The 16,944-nt window shown below is 32.6% G+C and overlaps 1 protein-coding gene across 1 annotated transcript; it reads right to left on the bottom strand.

The window, feature by feature from the left end:
- Window positions 1–7,048: 7,048 nt before the first annotated feature.
- LOC127730628 (1-deoxyxylulose-5-phosphate synthase YajO-like) lies at window positions 7,049–15,275 on the bottom strand. The gene is made up of 8 exons (XM_052239127.1): window positions 14,752–15,275; window positions 13,632–13,694; window positions 11,329–11,514; window positions 10,093–10,251; window positions 9,597–9,775; window positions 9,031–9,082; window positions 8,200–8,361; window positions 7,049–7,213 (listed from the first exon to the last, which is right to left on the bottom strand). The coding sequence occupies exons 1-8, from the start codon at window positions 14,872–14,874 to the stop codon at window positions 7,118–7,120; spliced, it is 1,020 nt and encodes a 339-aa protein (XP_052095087.1). The 5' UTR covers window positions 14,875–15,275; the 3' UTR covers window positions 7,049–7,117.
- Between the last annotated feature and the right edge of the window lie 1,669 nt (window positions 15,276–16,944).

The raw sequence follows: 16,944 nt of genomic DNA, 5'->3' as shown, positions 1-16,944 counted from the left end.
AATAATATGCAGGATAATACATGGACTTGATACTGCTTCAAGGTTTTACAGGTTTGTCAATGTAAAAATTAAATAATTTGTTTGCTAACTTAGGGAGCTACCATTTTATTTTTAGGGAGGGTGGGGTCTAGGATGAAATTTGAAAAAAAGGCAGGAGATGAGTTTTTAAGTAAAAAAAAAGGCAGGTCATGAGACAATTTGAAAAAAAGGCAGGATGACAATTTATGTAAAAACAAGTCAGGATAAACTAATAGAAAAAAAGGCAGGACAAAAAAAGAGTGAAAAATAAAAAGGCAGGACAGATTACAACACAACTAAAAAAAAATGCAGGACAAAAATTTTCATCCTAGTCCTCCCCAATAAAAATGGAAAGGAAGCTCCCTTACAGTGTTTCCTTTAGAGGGTGTTGGCCTGGAATGGTACAAAATGTACCCTGCAGTTTTCATACGCCTGTTCATGAGAAATATTATGGTAGGCCTTTGTCCGTCTGTCTGTCCTGATCTGTCTGTTTCTAGCATGTTGTTCACTAACTTAGTAATATTTTCACCAATTTGCATGAGACTCTGGTGAATTGATTATATCTACTGACGTGAGCTCCCTTTTAGATTTTTAGGAATTTTATAATTTACGTTTTCAAAATGTGAGGTTTTATTCATTAAAAAAGGGGGATTTTCATGTTAATCGCCCATTAACTCTAAAAATGCTTTGTTCCCTAACTCTTCAACGCTTTCACCAATTTGCATGAAACTTGTGAATTGATTATTTTATAAATTTTAGGTGTCCCGTTTCAGAGTTATATGGGATTGTATTCATGTATTGGTGTGAGCTCCCTTTAGATTGTTTTGAAATTTTAGAATTTACATTATCCAGTTACAATGTAAGGGGTTTTATTCATTCAAAAAGGGGGATTTCCATGTTTTCGGACATTAACTCGAAAATGCTTTAAGCAGTTGTCATTTGTCATGAAACTTTGGTTAATGGTTTATATATATCTATTGATGCAAGCTCCCTTTCAATTTTATAAATTTAAGGTTTTAGGTTTAAGAATTTAGGATTTTATTCATTAAAAAGGATGGCTTTCCCAGTTTACGGATCAAATTCAAAAGTTTGTACATGCACTTCTCTGACATGTTTCAGTAAATGTGTAAATTATAACTGACATAACTAACTTTGACAATGACCACATATATTTAAGTTCAATGTACATGAAATATGCAAGGTAATGCATATAGACTCGATACTGCTGCAAGGTTATACAGGGTTGTCAATGAAAAAAAACTTAGTGTTTCCTTCAGAAGGTTTTGGTGTGGTATGACACCCTGTCATTTTTATACGCCTGTTTACGGGACGTACTATGGTATACCGTTGTCCGTCTGTCTGTCCGTCGTCAACATGTTGGACATTAACTCAAAACCGCTTTAACCAATTTGCATAAAACTTTGGTGAATTGTATATATCTATTGACATGAGCTCCTTTTCGTTTTTTATAAATTTTAGATTTTACGTTTCCGAGTTCTGGGGTATTATTCATTAAAAAAAGGGGGATTTTCCAGTTTTCGGACAATAACTCAAGAATGCTTTCACCAACTAGCAAGAAATTGTGGTGAATTGTTTATATCTATTGACATGAGCTCCCTTTCGATTTTTATATATTATAGATTTTACATACCCGAGTTACAGGGTTTTATTCATGAAAAAGGGGGTGATTTTCAAGTTTTGGACAAAAAATCAAAAATGCTTTCAGCAGTTCGTATGAAACTTTGGTGAAATGTTTATATCTATATTGATGTAAGCTCCGTTTAGAATTTTATAAATTTTACATTTTACATTTCTGAGTTATGGGGTTTTTAATTCATTAAAAAAGGGGTGATTTTCCAGTTTTCGGACAATAGCTCAAAAATGCTGTCAGCAATTCTCATGAAACTTTGGTGAATTGTTTATATCTATTGATGTAAGCTCCCTTTACATTTTCATAAATTTCTAATATGAGTGGGAATTTATTGAACTTTATTTGTATATAGTCTGACAACAGATTTACTAAGTATTGCGCAACAGCACAGTGTATTGCACAACAGCAAGAAATCTTTAATTTCATCACGTTCTAATGAAGTAACAAGCTTATTTTGCCGAAAGTTAGAATGATTTGATCTACGCTTGAGTAACAAGTACCAGAAGTGATAAAAAAAATTGTCTTTATGAAAATAGCATGCAACCAACTTTAAAATCAATGCTTTAACCCTCTTAAGAAAATAAATCGTTTATGTCTTTGAATTTCTTTACTTTCAAATGAAAAATTGCTGTTTCATCGACTTGGTAAATGTTGAATATTGCCGATGACGAAAGCGACTAAAAGCGAATATCGTAAACAACAGGGCGACTAGATTTCGCTTTTGAAGGTCGGTCAATGCGAAGTGACGACCGGGAAAGCGACTTTGTCGCCCCAGTCGCATGGTAGCATGAGCCCTGCACAATGCTTATTACTTTAAAACACAGTCCTGTAATATGGATGTGTAGAATCCTTTAGGATTTTTTTTTATTCTACTTTGAATATTGCCTGCTTATTTCAGCAACTATTCTTACAAAACAATCCTCTATTTATCCTAGGTGTTGCAGTATTGTTGATTAAATTTATATGTATATGTAGTAAAGTGAATGCAACCCCCTTTTTGAAGGTAAGTAACAGTTAACAAACTTTATCACTTATCAGTAGTTTAGAATGGTTTAAAAAAAATCTAATAGATGTTACATTCATTATGCCTTCCTCACAAAAAGTTTGCATGTGTTTTAAAGTGGTTATTTAGCAATGTAATGTTTTCCCTCAGTATTAACATTAGTTTGGAAGTAAGTTAAAGGATTTCAGTTAATCAAAATTATTTCACGCCTGATTTATATAAACAAATCCCACGTCGGATATATAAAATGTACAACAATCAAACATCAACCCACGCCAAACTGGATGTAATTGAAAGACATCTAGAGGTCAATATACAGTCTCGAACAAAAGACAAAATAAGGAAAAATATAGCGAATTTTTGAGAAGAATTATTATTATGTGTATTTGCAATGTAGCCTTTAAAATTTCTTGAGTTTTAGGTTCCACCTACCATTTTAGAAAACTGGGATTTCATTGCAGCTAGTCTATTAGATAACATTTTATAGTTTTCAATGTTTCTTCAACAGTTTACTAAAATTAGGTGGAGGTATGTTCTTATTTCCGACAGAGGAGCACTCAACCTATATCAATTTGTGCATGAAGCGATTGATAGTTGCTAGATACTGAAGAATTTTACCACAAATTTGTGAAAGTTTTAACCGGTGTATATACTTAAAATATGTTAATAAAGTTCATGTCTTTTTCAGGACTTCTGAGCCAACCATGTAGTATGGCATGTTTGTGAGATATGGTTTTGGCCAATAGGATGTTCATGAAGAACCTGTAGTACAAAGTATATCACTGGATTGAGCTCATTGTCTAAGTGTATTATTAAAGTGCTTTGCTTTGAGCTCAGTTCATTGTTATGCAATTCATTCTTTGTGAAATAAAGATTTGACAGACAACTCTCATGTACAAGGAATTGTCAAAGTAGTATCCATTCTATGTACAATGTAAGTAATAGGGAGATAAAGGCATTTTATTTAGATTTGAACCAAATATTTTTTGTCCATCAGCCAAATTTAAAAAAAAAAAGCACAAATTCACCCAACAATGCTACTCGCGCTACTATAGCAATATGATGCTAGGTTCTTTTGTTACACTTTATTTTTTTACATCTGTACAGCCTTCTGGCGAATCAGTCCTGAGTGTAAATGGTCATTCAGTATGTTAAGAAAAAGACCAATATTTATAAGGCCTATCTGGCCTAATTGATTTCTAAAATATATTTCATTGTACATGTTCAACATTTATCATTCATTTGTTTATTTCTTAATTTGTGTGAATTAACAGTAAATGTTAATTACTACACTTTCATACCATAACAAAACTGCCTTACTGTATTGGTATCACTTATGTTGATATCCATATAACAAAAAAAACTGAAAAGAGAATACTTTTGCAATACCTTTTTCATATTGAATACTAAAACTTTTTAGATATTTAGACATATTAATTAGATGTTCATAATATCCACTTGACATTTTCTCATATGACTTCTGTAGTTAGTTATGAGTCTTTGAAGCATGCTCACAAAGGTTCTTTTGTTGATATCATTTTCATACTGGTCAAAACTTTTTTTTGCTTTGACCAGCTTTGGAGGAGATATTTTCAAAGAATTAATAAAAAATAACACTAAAGTTCACTTCCTAGCCCCAATCATCATGTCAGGCATTGTCATTACTAAAAACCATTAAATGTCTTCTAATCTGAGAAACAATTTCGACATTTAACAGAAATCTTTTACTTATGATACTGACGATCCACCACAAAGTAATATAAATAGAACCATACAAATAGTAAGCAAATACATGTTCTCAGATACCATCTCCCATATAAAAAAATCACATTATGAAAAAAATGAACCTATTATGTGTTCCTCTCCTAGCTACAAAATGTATCCAAAATCAAAGATGTGGAACATATTCTATCATAATCATTTGGTAATTAATGCAATTAGTATCTCTTCCATGCCCGTGTTGAACATAAAAAACTAAATATTAAATAAACAACACCCCTAATGCTCATGTTGGTTGTCATTGTGCAACACAGTTAATACATAGAAAACATAAAACATAGAACTCCTTTTGTCATATAAAACACTGTCAAACATCCAATCATACTATCCACACTGATCTGTGTCCACACTTGTTCATTTAATAAAATATTGTAATGTTAAAAAAAGGTTTTCATTCTCTTTCTCTTTCACAAGTTTTACATGTATTTACCTTGATGAAATCCTTAATTAGTCAAGTGTTGTTACACGTGACATAATCCAACGTAATCTGACTTAATCTCTTTCTTTAAAAATAATTCTGGGAACTCCTACATGCATTTCTTACTATTTTACCTATAAAATTCAAAATGTAGGAATAGCCAGAATAAACCGTTTGAAATGCATATTGCAATATTGTCATAACTAGATATCATTGAGATGGGAGCCATCTCTGTGGGCCCCGCTGTAAATAACAGTTGTCAACTGAAACCAAGGTTTTTGACCATGACCTTTGACCTAGGAAGTTATACAAACATTATGACACACCCAGTCTGGTGTTGGTTAATATACATGTCAAGTATAAAGTATGAAATTATAACGGTTCTCTAGATATATAGCGGACACAATTTGTTAAGGACGGACGAACAGACTAATCACTATAGGGCGACCCACCACTAGGCGGGGCCCTAATTATTTTCATATAGAAAATATCGCAGTTCTATGAGAAACATATAGCCTTGATAAATTTTTCATAATAAAAACATATCGCTATTCTATCAGAAAACTAGCGCATTCATATAAGAAAGTATAACATTATCTATTTATTAAACGTGATTATGGCTTAAAATGCAAAAGAACACGTTGAAAGTGCATTCCATTAGCATAGTATACTTTCATTTGAAGCTGTGTCTTGTCGTCTGTAATTCTTATATTATTCAGTTTAGCCATTTCAAGCTGGACACTGATTTTTTTTTATGTCGAATTGTAACCTTCTAATATTCTATTGGTCGAAATAATTTAATGAGATGGTCGAATATCTATAGAAAACTATTTTGGTCCCGTCGTATGTTAATGCACCTGTTTCAGTGTTGATGTCGATATTGTTGAAGATGAAAACAGGGTAAGTTGTGAATGAATCAGCACCGAAACGTTGTCACCATGCAGTCAGAGCCAAACGCTGGACCAAAGTAAACCCAACGTTAGGCTAATCATGAATGGAGACCAATTGTCGGCCTTTTGTTTGCACCAATGCATTCTAAAATTACTATTATATACTTAACATTACTAGAGTGAAGCTAGCTTCACACTAGTCTTAACATTCTATCCATCTGTAACACTTATATCAATAAAATGCAATATCTGCATGTTCTAATATTGTTTGCATATTCTCTTTTGAATCTTTGTTTATGAACAATAACGCAGTAAATAATGTTTAGTGGCATGTAAATAGAATAGATTCGCTGGGTTTTTTTTTTGGTCGGTCGATAATGATGATTATACTTAACATGCAGTCACAGCAATGTGCTTTTATATATGCGTCTCAGTAATTTGTAACAATAATTCTTCTTCAGATATCTATGATTAGACAGGGCTAACAACACAAATCACTACATAATTCGCAAGGAATTCTGCAAAGAAATGAGCCAATTTATTTAAAATTATTTCGAAACAAAGCCATATAAAAAAAGTCTTTAATTCAATCTTTACTTAGATTCACAGCATCACAGCTCTATGTGTGAATTTTCAAGTTCTATTACAGTAGGACCTATTTATAACCGGATGATCAAACTATAAACGACTACAGATAGCCCAAAAATCGCAAATTTGACAGATTTTACCAAAATTTGAGTATTTATTTGTTTAAATGCCTGAAAAGAACATTCGTAACCCCAACATTTGATGGCAGAATGAATTGGTGTTATAAACGTCCAATGGCAAATATAACATGCACAGTAGGGCGAGTACATGTTAACGTTACATATTATATGAGCACTGCTTTGTACAAAACCGACACACTGAGGCGAATTTTAACTTGCTAGTTCACGAGGTAAGCAGCTTGCAGTAAGACATGTTAAATTTTCGGACTCTAAACCAATCAATCTTTTGTTCTTACTCCTAAATGCCTCGTCTTTAGCTTAGAAACAGTAAATATCAGTTGTCAAGTCTTTTGTCGGTTTGGGATCGAAACAGCAACCTCCCACGCTCGAAGCAAGCACGCTACACCGAAACCACCGAGATAATTGCCAAATGTCGGATTTCATGCAAGGAATATAGTCGGATATTCATTATACAAGCAGTGTTTACCGATGTAGAAAAAAGATCTCGTCGTGAACAAACATCGTTATGGACCAAAATGCAATGATTGTCAAGAATGCTAACAGTAGTAAAAAAGAGAGAAAACTTGTTTGGGTTTTTATTAAAGTATAAAAACTCCTATTTAGGTATACTATAAGTAATCATAAAAACTATTATTCACATCTATCCGGATGAGCCCATTGATCTAGAACTTTTCCTATTTTTGCCTTCACTGGTTCTGTGGCATTTGTCAGCTCTTCAATTACACTCTGAAACGAGGGCAAAGATTCGATTCAACTTTAACATGAATGTACATGCAGCACGAAACCTTTGTGTTAAAAATATACAAACCCCTTTCGTAAAATTGTATTTCAAATACAAGTTTTCCATTGAAGAGATGTGTAGCTTGTCGAATGTATAAACTGAACATCACCCTTAAAAGTGCTACAATAGGTTTGGGCAGAGCAAATGATTGAACTTCTTCCCTTCAATAACAAATTACAAAGCCTGAAACGGCTTAATGGAGCTATTTTTTGCCCTCTTGAGTTTGTATAGATGTAAGTTCATGCATATCAAATATTCTTAATGCACAAGTCTGTCAGAAATCAGTAATGAAAATGTTAAATTTTTCATGTCAAACCTTAAAGACTTAAAACTTGATGATTACAGATGAGAGATGGTAATATCATATAGAAATTATAAAAAAACATACTAGATTTGTAATGATGTAAGGTTATTTATCATTTTAGCTGTACTGGTGCCAAAGAAGGGTAATGTTATATTATGTTTAAAGCAATCTGAAACCTCGTTACAGGTTGTGTTATGTCATGTTTTTAGAATAAAGACTAGGCGATTTATAGCCTGACATATTGTATAAACATACTTGTATATAATATTTGTTGGAGACTAAAAGATTGTAAGTTCATTTCTAAATGTCTTTTGGTTCTTTCAGTCGTTGGGTTGCTGTAGATGTATTTTGATTCTTTCTGTCGTTGAGTTGCTGTTGAGGTATTTTGGTTTTTTGCGTCGCTGGGTTGCTGTCTCATTGAAATTATCTCATCTCCTTTTATTTATAAGATTGAGAGATATCAAAACGAAATCATTCTGAGTGGCGACTATATGCTTCCCAGAATTTGTTTTTTGAAGATGACAAAAAATATTTAGGCATACTAAATGCTTGTGATATTCATCTTTTCAGTTGGGCAACGACTAAAATATCGATAACAAATCAATCTGACAAGTAAGTTCAAAATACCTGGGGTAAAGTGGGAACATCAATGTTTTTCACAATTTGGTCTGGTGAACTTGCTCCTGTTATTGCTACTGGTACATTTTCTTGCTGTAGTAACCAGGCTAAAGATGCTTTTCCCATGTCTACGTTGGCCCGCTGACATACATTCTTCATTTTAGCAATTGCCTGTGAAAGAAAGGTATGTTTGCCATAGAAAAAAAAAAAAAACAGTCTGAAAACTAGAAAACTGAAATATCTGAGGGTCCCACTTGCAAATTTTTGTGAGCCAATCAAACAAATAATTCATAATAATACAAACAAAACACAATGTTAATACTGGGAAAAAAATCGGAAATTTTGACACCTGGAATTAATTCACGTTCTACCCAAATTTGACAACGGGAATCATTTGAAATAGCATTAATATAGCTATATACATTTGTTGAATTCCTAGCGCAAAAAGGTGTTGCTCATCGTAATTTTTATACAAACAAAACCACTATGTTTTTCCAAACTTCCAAAAAAATCAAAGGACCCTTCCTTTTATAGATATAAATACCATACATAAAAATAACGGAAATCTGTTGAGGAAATCTTGACTTCATGCTTTAGATATGTAAGTACTCATGGACGGACTGATAGTGTTTTAAGGCGCCTACAAGTGGACCCAAATTACACTTTAGATATGTTAAGGGCGTAGAATAAATTTAATTAGATTAAGTCAGTAGTCATTTAGAAAATGAAGCACTTTCTCGGTTACATAATATTAGTTATACTCTACAACTCTATGTTGACAGTAAACCAGAAGAAGTTGATTTCACAATCATACGACTGTTATGATTACTATATAATTACCGTAAACATCTCGTCTTCTGCGCCTTCTTGACCATGCCTGGTTTTAGGATTTCTTTAAAAATTAAAGCAATTATTATTATTTTAGTATTTGAATCGAAAAATAAAAAATTATATAATTTTAACAGAAATATAACTATGTTTTTCTAAAGAAAACAAAATACATGAAAAGGTTGACAGCTAACTTTGTCAAGTACAAATTTTGGAAACGAGTTGTCCGTATTATATAACCTCCTTGGTATTACTCGTCATGTTAACGGTCTTGAACATTTTATTTGTCATCTGTCGTTTTTGACTATTTCATTTTGTCTGAAGAGTATTAATTATATATTGTTATCTTCCATACTTATGACTTTTAATTTTTTCCACAATTGTTAAAGTATAAGCACAATGAAGTAAATATAAAATGTTAATCTACCTTTATTTAATGTTAGATATAATCATTGAAAATATAGTATTTGAATATAAAAACAATGTTAAAAAGTGTATTAAAAAAGAAGGTAGTGATCAAGTTTATACGTATATGCCATTCAGTCTGAACTTACAGACTGATCAGCGCAGGTTTTTACCCAGATGTGTGGAATAGTTTAGTCAGTCTCCGCCCCATAGGAACATCATCAAGCTTGGTAAATTTCCCGGTCAGAAGACCTTGTTGCAGCGGCGAATAGGCCAGTATACTTATGTTATTTTCCTTGCATAATGGTAAAACTTCATACTCCGCTGATCTCCATAATAAATTGTATCCCATCTATATCAAGTAAATATTTCAACAGTTGGATGTATTGTAACAATATTCTTTATCATGTTATCACAGAATGTATAAAATGATACAAAAAGCTTAAAGTATTTACAGTAGTACAATCGAATATATATATAAGAAACACCTATTGTGTCTGTTCATTGAAAATAACTCGTACATTGTTAATTGAGACACACAGAGGGATAGAGCTCATAGATTTTCATTTGCTTTAGTTTTCGCGTGCTAATAATGAAAAGTAAACAATTAGCAGATAATTTCAACTAAGACTATTATAGATGAATTTGTGCATAAAGCTTATCACACACCTGATTAGAAACGGGTTTACCACCCAAATCTAGAAAATTCTTCAAGTTTTTAGGACCATAGTTGGATAAGCCATAATATCGAATTCTCCCTAAAGAGATTTGCCTGTTGAGTTCCTTTACACAGTCATTAACATCCGCAACAAAACTAGGAAAATGAATCTGAAATAGAATAAAAAATCAACACAGAGCTTAAAATCAATAAAAATCTTGGAAAATAAAACAATGGATACAGTAAGTCAATTTATAAAATGAAGAATGGAAAATCTACTGGATTAGACTGTAAACAAATTAAATGCTTAAGGATTAAGTGTAGCAAAAATGCATTGTCAAAATATTTAACGGTATTATCAGTACTGGTTTTCATAGAAAACAATGGAAGAATAGTTACAGTTTTCCAATATTTAAATCTGGTTCAAAATGTGTTCCATCTAATTTACAGGGGTATAACAATTATGAGATAAAATTGAGAATGGAAATGGGGAATGTGTCATAGAGACAACAACCCGACCAAAGAGCAGAAAACAGCCGATAGCCACCAATGGGTCTTCAACACAGCAAGAAAATCCCACACCCGGAGGCGGGCTTTAGCTGGCCCCTAAACAAAAATGTGTACTAGTTCAATAAAAATGGACGTCACACTAAACTCCAAAACATATAAATGAACTAAAATTAAAAAAACATGCAAGACTAACAAAGTATGCATTGCAAAACTTATTAGATAACTATTTAAACAGATTTAGTATTATGTCAGAAACTTAGATTGGTTTCCAAAAGAGAGTAAGTACTGCTGATCACATGTTTATTTTTCGGAGGACAATGGTAAATTATATCAATATACATGTTGATTTAAAAAAGGCATTTGATTCAGTTATTCATGAAGCTGTATTGTCATGATTGTTAAATATTGGCATTAGCCGACGGTGATCTTTTCATCTAATTATTAAGAGTGTGTATACTGGATAATTTACTAAGAATTTGAACAAGTTAAACAATAACATCGATCCTCTTTATATTTTCAGTTATCTTATTTTTTTGTACAATCTGTGGATTTCATGACTCCGTCTCAATTCTTATTCAGACGGTCAAAGAGGTAAAATGGTTTTAAATATGTATTCTGCTGTTGTCTGTTCTATGGTCGGGTTGTTGTCTCTTTGACACATTCCCCATTTCCATTCTCAATTTTATTAATTTTTTTTTTAAATCTTTAATACAGCCTTAAATGACTGTTAGAATTACCTGAAGCAAGTCTACATAGGAGGTTTGTAATTTTGTCAAAGCCTTTGTTATAGCCTCGTCTATTTGTACAGCGGTATAAGGCGGAGTGTTAGGTCCTTCTCTAAATCCGAACTTAGTAGCTATAATAGCTTCCTGACGTCTGCCTTGTAAAGCGCGCCCTAATACTTGCTCAGATCCAGCATAACCCTGTAAAAATAAGAACAGCATTCCCCCATTGGTTAGTTGAAATTATCAAACCTGTGCACCTGGTAAAGCATGGCAGGAACTAGATAATTACATTTTGAATCCATTCTAAATTTTCGGAAAATTACAAACTTTTCTGGATTTTGAGATTCTTTTTTTTTTCCGTTCACACAGAAGGAGCCAATATAAACTAAGTTTGGGAAATTTTTTGAAATGTTCCCCTTTATATAATAATATAAGCGAGTTGTTTATATTGATATGGACAATAGATACCTGCACAACAATAGGCGATTTAAACCGTGTAATTGAGTGGACCGTATTAAATAAAGTTCAGGAGTTTTTTTTTATTTTGGCACTCCTGTGGAAAAGAAAAAAAAAAATCTCAAAATCGAAGTAAGTTATACATTTTCGGAAACATAGAATGCATTTGAAATGTAATTATCTAGTTCCTGTCATGCCTTAAAATTTTACCAGATGCACAGGTTTGTCTGTACTCAGAGTAAATTTTGTGGGGTAAACACGGACATTTTTTCAATTCCTTCTGCTGAACCTTAACTAATATCTTTATTTATATACGTGTTTAAGGGAAATCATTGCTAGCACTGCATGCAATAATCCTCTATCATTTAAGCAACGAATTGTCAATTACAGGAGTAGAAGAGGAAATGCTGTGGATTTTTATAAACTTTCCATATGTTTGGCATTGAAACAACAAAGGGGTACATTATCCTTACAATTCAATTTGGCTATCAAATCGAACACTTGCTGAATAATATCCTCCTCTTGCGACTGTCATACAAGTGAGAGGTTTAGCTAGCTATAAAACCACGTTTAATCCACCGTTTTCTACATAAGAAAATGCCTGTACCAAGTCAGGAATATGACAGTTGTTATCAATTCGTTCGATGTGTTTGAGCTTTTGATTTTGCCATTTGATTAGGGACTTTCCTTTTTGAATTTTCCTCGGAGTTCAGTATTTTTGTGATTTTACTTTTTTCTGTAACGTAAAGTGATTGTTCTGTAGATTTTCGACATTAGCACGTACGAGAAACTTGCAACAGTACAACGACAACGTTGGAGACTACAAATTACGACATGTCTTATCTTAGGTGTCAATTTACAATTTAAATTTTTGCCGTGAGTATATTATAGTTTATAGATTCTGACTTCAGTTCTCTATTTGTATGTGTTTTTGTATTAGGCTAGTGATTAAACTTTGTGTTCCGTCTAAATTAAATGTTTTTTGCTGAAATTTAAAATAACGATTTTCATATAAATCCAGTCTTTTTTTTATAGAAAATGTGTAAAGAATCGAAATTCTTGTAAAATAAAGTCATATAGGTATGGATTTTTCTTAGGCTTTACAAGAAATGTGTCACCGCATGACATATTTCTTTTTGTTTATTATTGCTATTCATGTTTTTCATGTTATACATGTATTCATATCAATTTTCATATGACATTCATTATCATATCAGAGATGACATATCAAATCAAGCACACCTTATTACCTGCATGCTTTCTAATTACAGCCAAAAAATCCTTACTTACCTGTAATATCTTTTCATTCCTGTATTCTGTATTCACAGACGTTGGAACCTGCGGATGGCTTGCGCCATTAGCTATATATTTACAGGTTGGTTTTTCTGTTTCTTAGTTTTAAGGTTCGGTTCTAATATTTCGTTTATAACGGTTCTAATATTTTCGTTTATGACGGTTCTAATATTTTCGTTTATAATTGTTTTATATCTTTGAATGCTATTGTTCAATGGTTTATTTACACTATTTGTAACTATCATTGTAAATATATTTACCGTGAGAATAATTATAAGGGGGCACTTACAAACTTATATATAGCCATATTGAAAATATACCCGCCGACAAATGTGTGGGATTGTTAAACTGTTTGAAAATGGTAGTTAGTATAAAATTAATTATCAAGATTTGAAAAATCTTTTGACAAAAGGGTATTTGAGATATGGTTTTAGAAATAGTTTTATATATATGATGGAGTTGTTGTATTAAAAACCTAAAACACGTTGCTTAGGAAAATGTCCCAGGTTCTACAAAATTATAAGGAAAATTGAAAACACCCTTAATTTTATATAATACCATGGTACCTCAGCTGTATCAAAGAAATTTATTCCTACTTCCAAGCATTTTGTAACTATAGCTCTCGAAACCTACAAATAAACAATATACATTAATTTTATAAACAAGATTTGATACAGAATTCGGTGGGTATAAGTTACATTATAATGCTGTTGTTACACAATTGTCCCTCCTTAGGAAGGAGATTGATAAATTCTGTATATGCCGGTCCCAAGCCAGGAACCTATAGTTCAGTGGCTGCCGTTTGATCTGGATCTATATCTGTATGAGTATGTTGCAATCTGATTAAAATTCAGATCTCTCGGAACTCGCGTGCTCGTCTGTCATCGCAAACAACATTCACGTGCCCTTTTGGAGCATTTCTCAAGAGGGCCTGATCGTGAAAGCCTTTTCCGTAAGTCACATTGCTCCAACGAAAATTTAAACGTGTTTTCTTTGTTCCATCGGAAATATAGCTTTTGCTAGTTTTTATCACTTCGTAAGCAGCAGGTTTTTTTCCCCCAGAATGGTGTTCACCAAGTAGTACTGACTTGAGATAAAATGTATAAAGAGAAAAGTATGTCGCGTATTAAATAAGTTTGTGCAACTCAATATTTATCCTTTATCTCTTTATCAATAATACCAAATACTTCACTTTAATATGTACTAGGTCAGATAACCAATGACGCTGTTCAAAAGGCCAGGTTACAAAAGGTCACAAACTATAGTTTATCGTTGAGTCAAATGCGTTTAATTGTAATTTTTATATTAAATCATATGCAATTCTGAACATTTACTTGAACGTACATAAATTTATAATAGTTATTAAACAGTTTCAGTGGGTCTCATAGGGGGTGTAAGCGTGATGCGGGATTGGCCGATTTTTTTGTAAGCGTGACACGTGAAAAGTCAAATTATTTTGCGTGAAAACGGAAAATGAAGTCGGACGGGACACGTGAAATTACAAGCGCTACTATTATAATGATAAGTGGGATACGGGATTCTGATAAAAACAATAAGCGGGATCCGGGTTCATACTTATTACATATAAAATAACTTAAACATTAAAAAATAAAAAAATAATTCATTCTATAAATTATTGCTGTGTTCGGTAAAATTAATTATAAATCATCTCTACATAAACCATACCTCTTCTGACTGTGCCTCCCAAGCATTTGTTTCTTTATTGTCATTGAATTGCCAGGTACCTAAGCAAATCCTAGAAACATTCAAATCTGTGCCTGGTATTGTAATTCTTGGTACAGCTGACATTGTTGTCTTTATACCTGAGTAACCTGTTACGACACTTATGTCATGTCAAATTGATTGAGATAGCGGCAAAGTGGACTGTCGGCTGGCGATTGGTTATTGAGGCTCTGGTAGATTATTCAATTGTATGTCGATGCAAACTTTTTTTTTGTTTAACTAACATTATGAAATGGTAATCAAGTTTAAATATAAAAATAAGAAGATGTGGTATGATTGCCAAATGAGACAACTCTCCACTATGCAGAGACCAAATGACATAGCATAGTTAAATTCTATTTTAAACAATTTTGTATTTTAGGTGTGTTGATTCTTGAATATTTATTGTTAGGTGCTACACTTAAATCTATTAGTTTCCATTTTGTTACAAGGTTTAAATACTTTGAAAATAGCAGTTTCTAAGAAGTTTGGAAGACTTAGTTCTAGTCTGTATTTAAAACGGTATCGCAGTGATTTTTCATAAGTATCCTATATCTTTTGATTGAACTGTTCTGCAATTCCTTAACTTACAAGAGCTTAATTATGACTTTAAAGACAAACACACAAATGCAACGATTTTGAAACGGAGATTAAAAACTGTAATATTTTCATTATACATAAAATGCCAGTCGAGTTTTGACTACAGATGACATCAAATTGGTTTTAAAAAAGGAAAAATTTCCATCAAAATCTTCAATGGTTGATATTTCGTGAATGTGTTGTTTTATGTTTCATCAACTGATACCCTTTCTCTCACTATTGGCTTTTGTTTTAAATGTTAAGCACGTTAAGGCAGATGCAACACAAGGTTTACCCGTTTATGAATCCATATAAACTCGAAACTCTCACGAACATTTTTAACCCCGCCACAATCTTTATGTACCATTTGGTGGGAAATTAAACATCCTTTTCTTCTTCTGTATCTAAATGTATCTCGAGTCAGGAGCCTTTGATTGATTGGTTGTCGTTGCTGTTTGTTTTTCAATAATTATTTTGTTACAAACCAGGCCTTTTGTTTTCTTGTTTGAGTTGTTTCACATTTTATCATGTTACAGCTGACTATACGGTGTTTGGCTCACTGTTGAAGGTCATACGGTGCTAAAAGTACGACACGTATTTGCCAGATTAATAAACTTATAAAACTATATTACACAAAACTTCTGTAACCTATTACTGTCCTTTTTATGACCCCGCCGTAGCGGAGGGGGCATTAAGTGTTACCATGTCCGTCCGTCTGTCCCGTCTGTCCTTCCCGAACGTCCCCAAAATAAGTCTCCGTTCTCTAACTTTAGTTTGCCCTAACCAAATATTATTAAACCTATACACAATGCATATTACCACAAAACACAGATCAAGTTAGAAATTAGTTGGCGTCACTTTTACCGTTCATGAGTTATGCCCCTTTATAAATGGAAAAAATTGCTAAAACTGTCGTTTCCGTTCTCTAACTTTAGTTTGCCTCAACCAAATGTTATGAAACTTATACACAATGCTTATTACCACAAAACACAGATCGAATTTGAAATTGGTTTGGCGTCACTTTTACCGTTCATGAGTTATGCCCCTTTATAAATAGAAAAATTGCTAAATCTGTCGTTTCCGTTCTCTTAACTTTTAATTAGTTTGCCTCAACCAAATGTTATGAACCTTATGCTTATAATCACACAACACTTATAGTTATTTAATCTTATAGTTCGGTGTGAGCCAAGGCTCCATGTTGAAGGTCGTACTTTGACCAATTATTGTTTAATTTTTTCACATTGTGACTTGGATGGAGAGTTGTCTAATTGGCAATCATACCACGTCTTCTTATTTCTATTGACGTCATTTTGTTCAGTCAAGTTCCATACCGACGAAGACTGAAAATACAGACAAAAATCATATATAACAGATTTCCGATTTGAAATGATGGTGCCATTTTTTACACGATTTAATTCATTTAATTTTTTTCAAATACGATTTTTAAAACTTAATTATTTTTTGATATTGCAGTTTATGCCGAAAATTACCATAAGACAGCAAAACAGATACTTTCTTTTTTCTCGCAGACCAGTAATTGACTCGAGGTCCGCAAATAAGCTCCTAAGTGTTTAGAAA

The sequence above is a fragment of the Mytilus californianus genome, unplaced genomic scaffold, assembly GCF_021869535.1.
Source record: "Mytilus californianus isolate M0D057914Y unplaced genomic scaffold, xbMytCali1.0.p SCAF_2, whole genome shotgun sequence".
In the NCBI taxonomy this organism is placed as follows: Eukaryota; Metazoa; Mollusca; class Bivalvia; order Mytilida; family Mytilidae; genus Mytilus; species Mytilus californianus.
This window is presented reverse-complemented; position numbering and strand designations above follow the sequence as displayed.

Coding starts and splice junctions, on each gene's coding strand:
- LOC127730628 (XM_052239127.1), bottom strand. CDS start 14,874: ATGTCAGCTGTACCAAGAATTACAATACCAGGCACAGATTTGAATGTT. Junction 9,083..9,596: donor AAACTATTCCACACATCTGG/GTAAAAACCTGC, acceptor TAATTTTTAAAG/AAATCCTAAAACCAGGCATG. Junction 8,362..9,030: donor CAGAAGACGAGATGTTTACG/GTAATTATATAG, acceptor TTTCTTTCACAG/GCAATTGCTAAAATGAAGAA.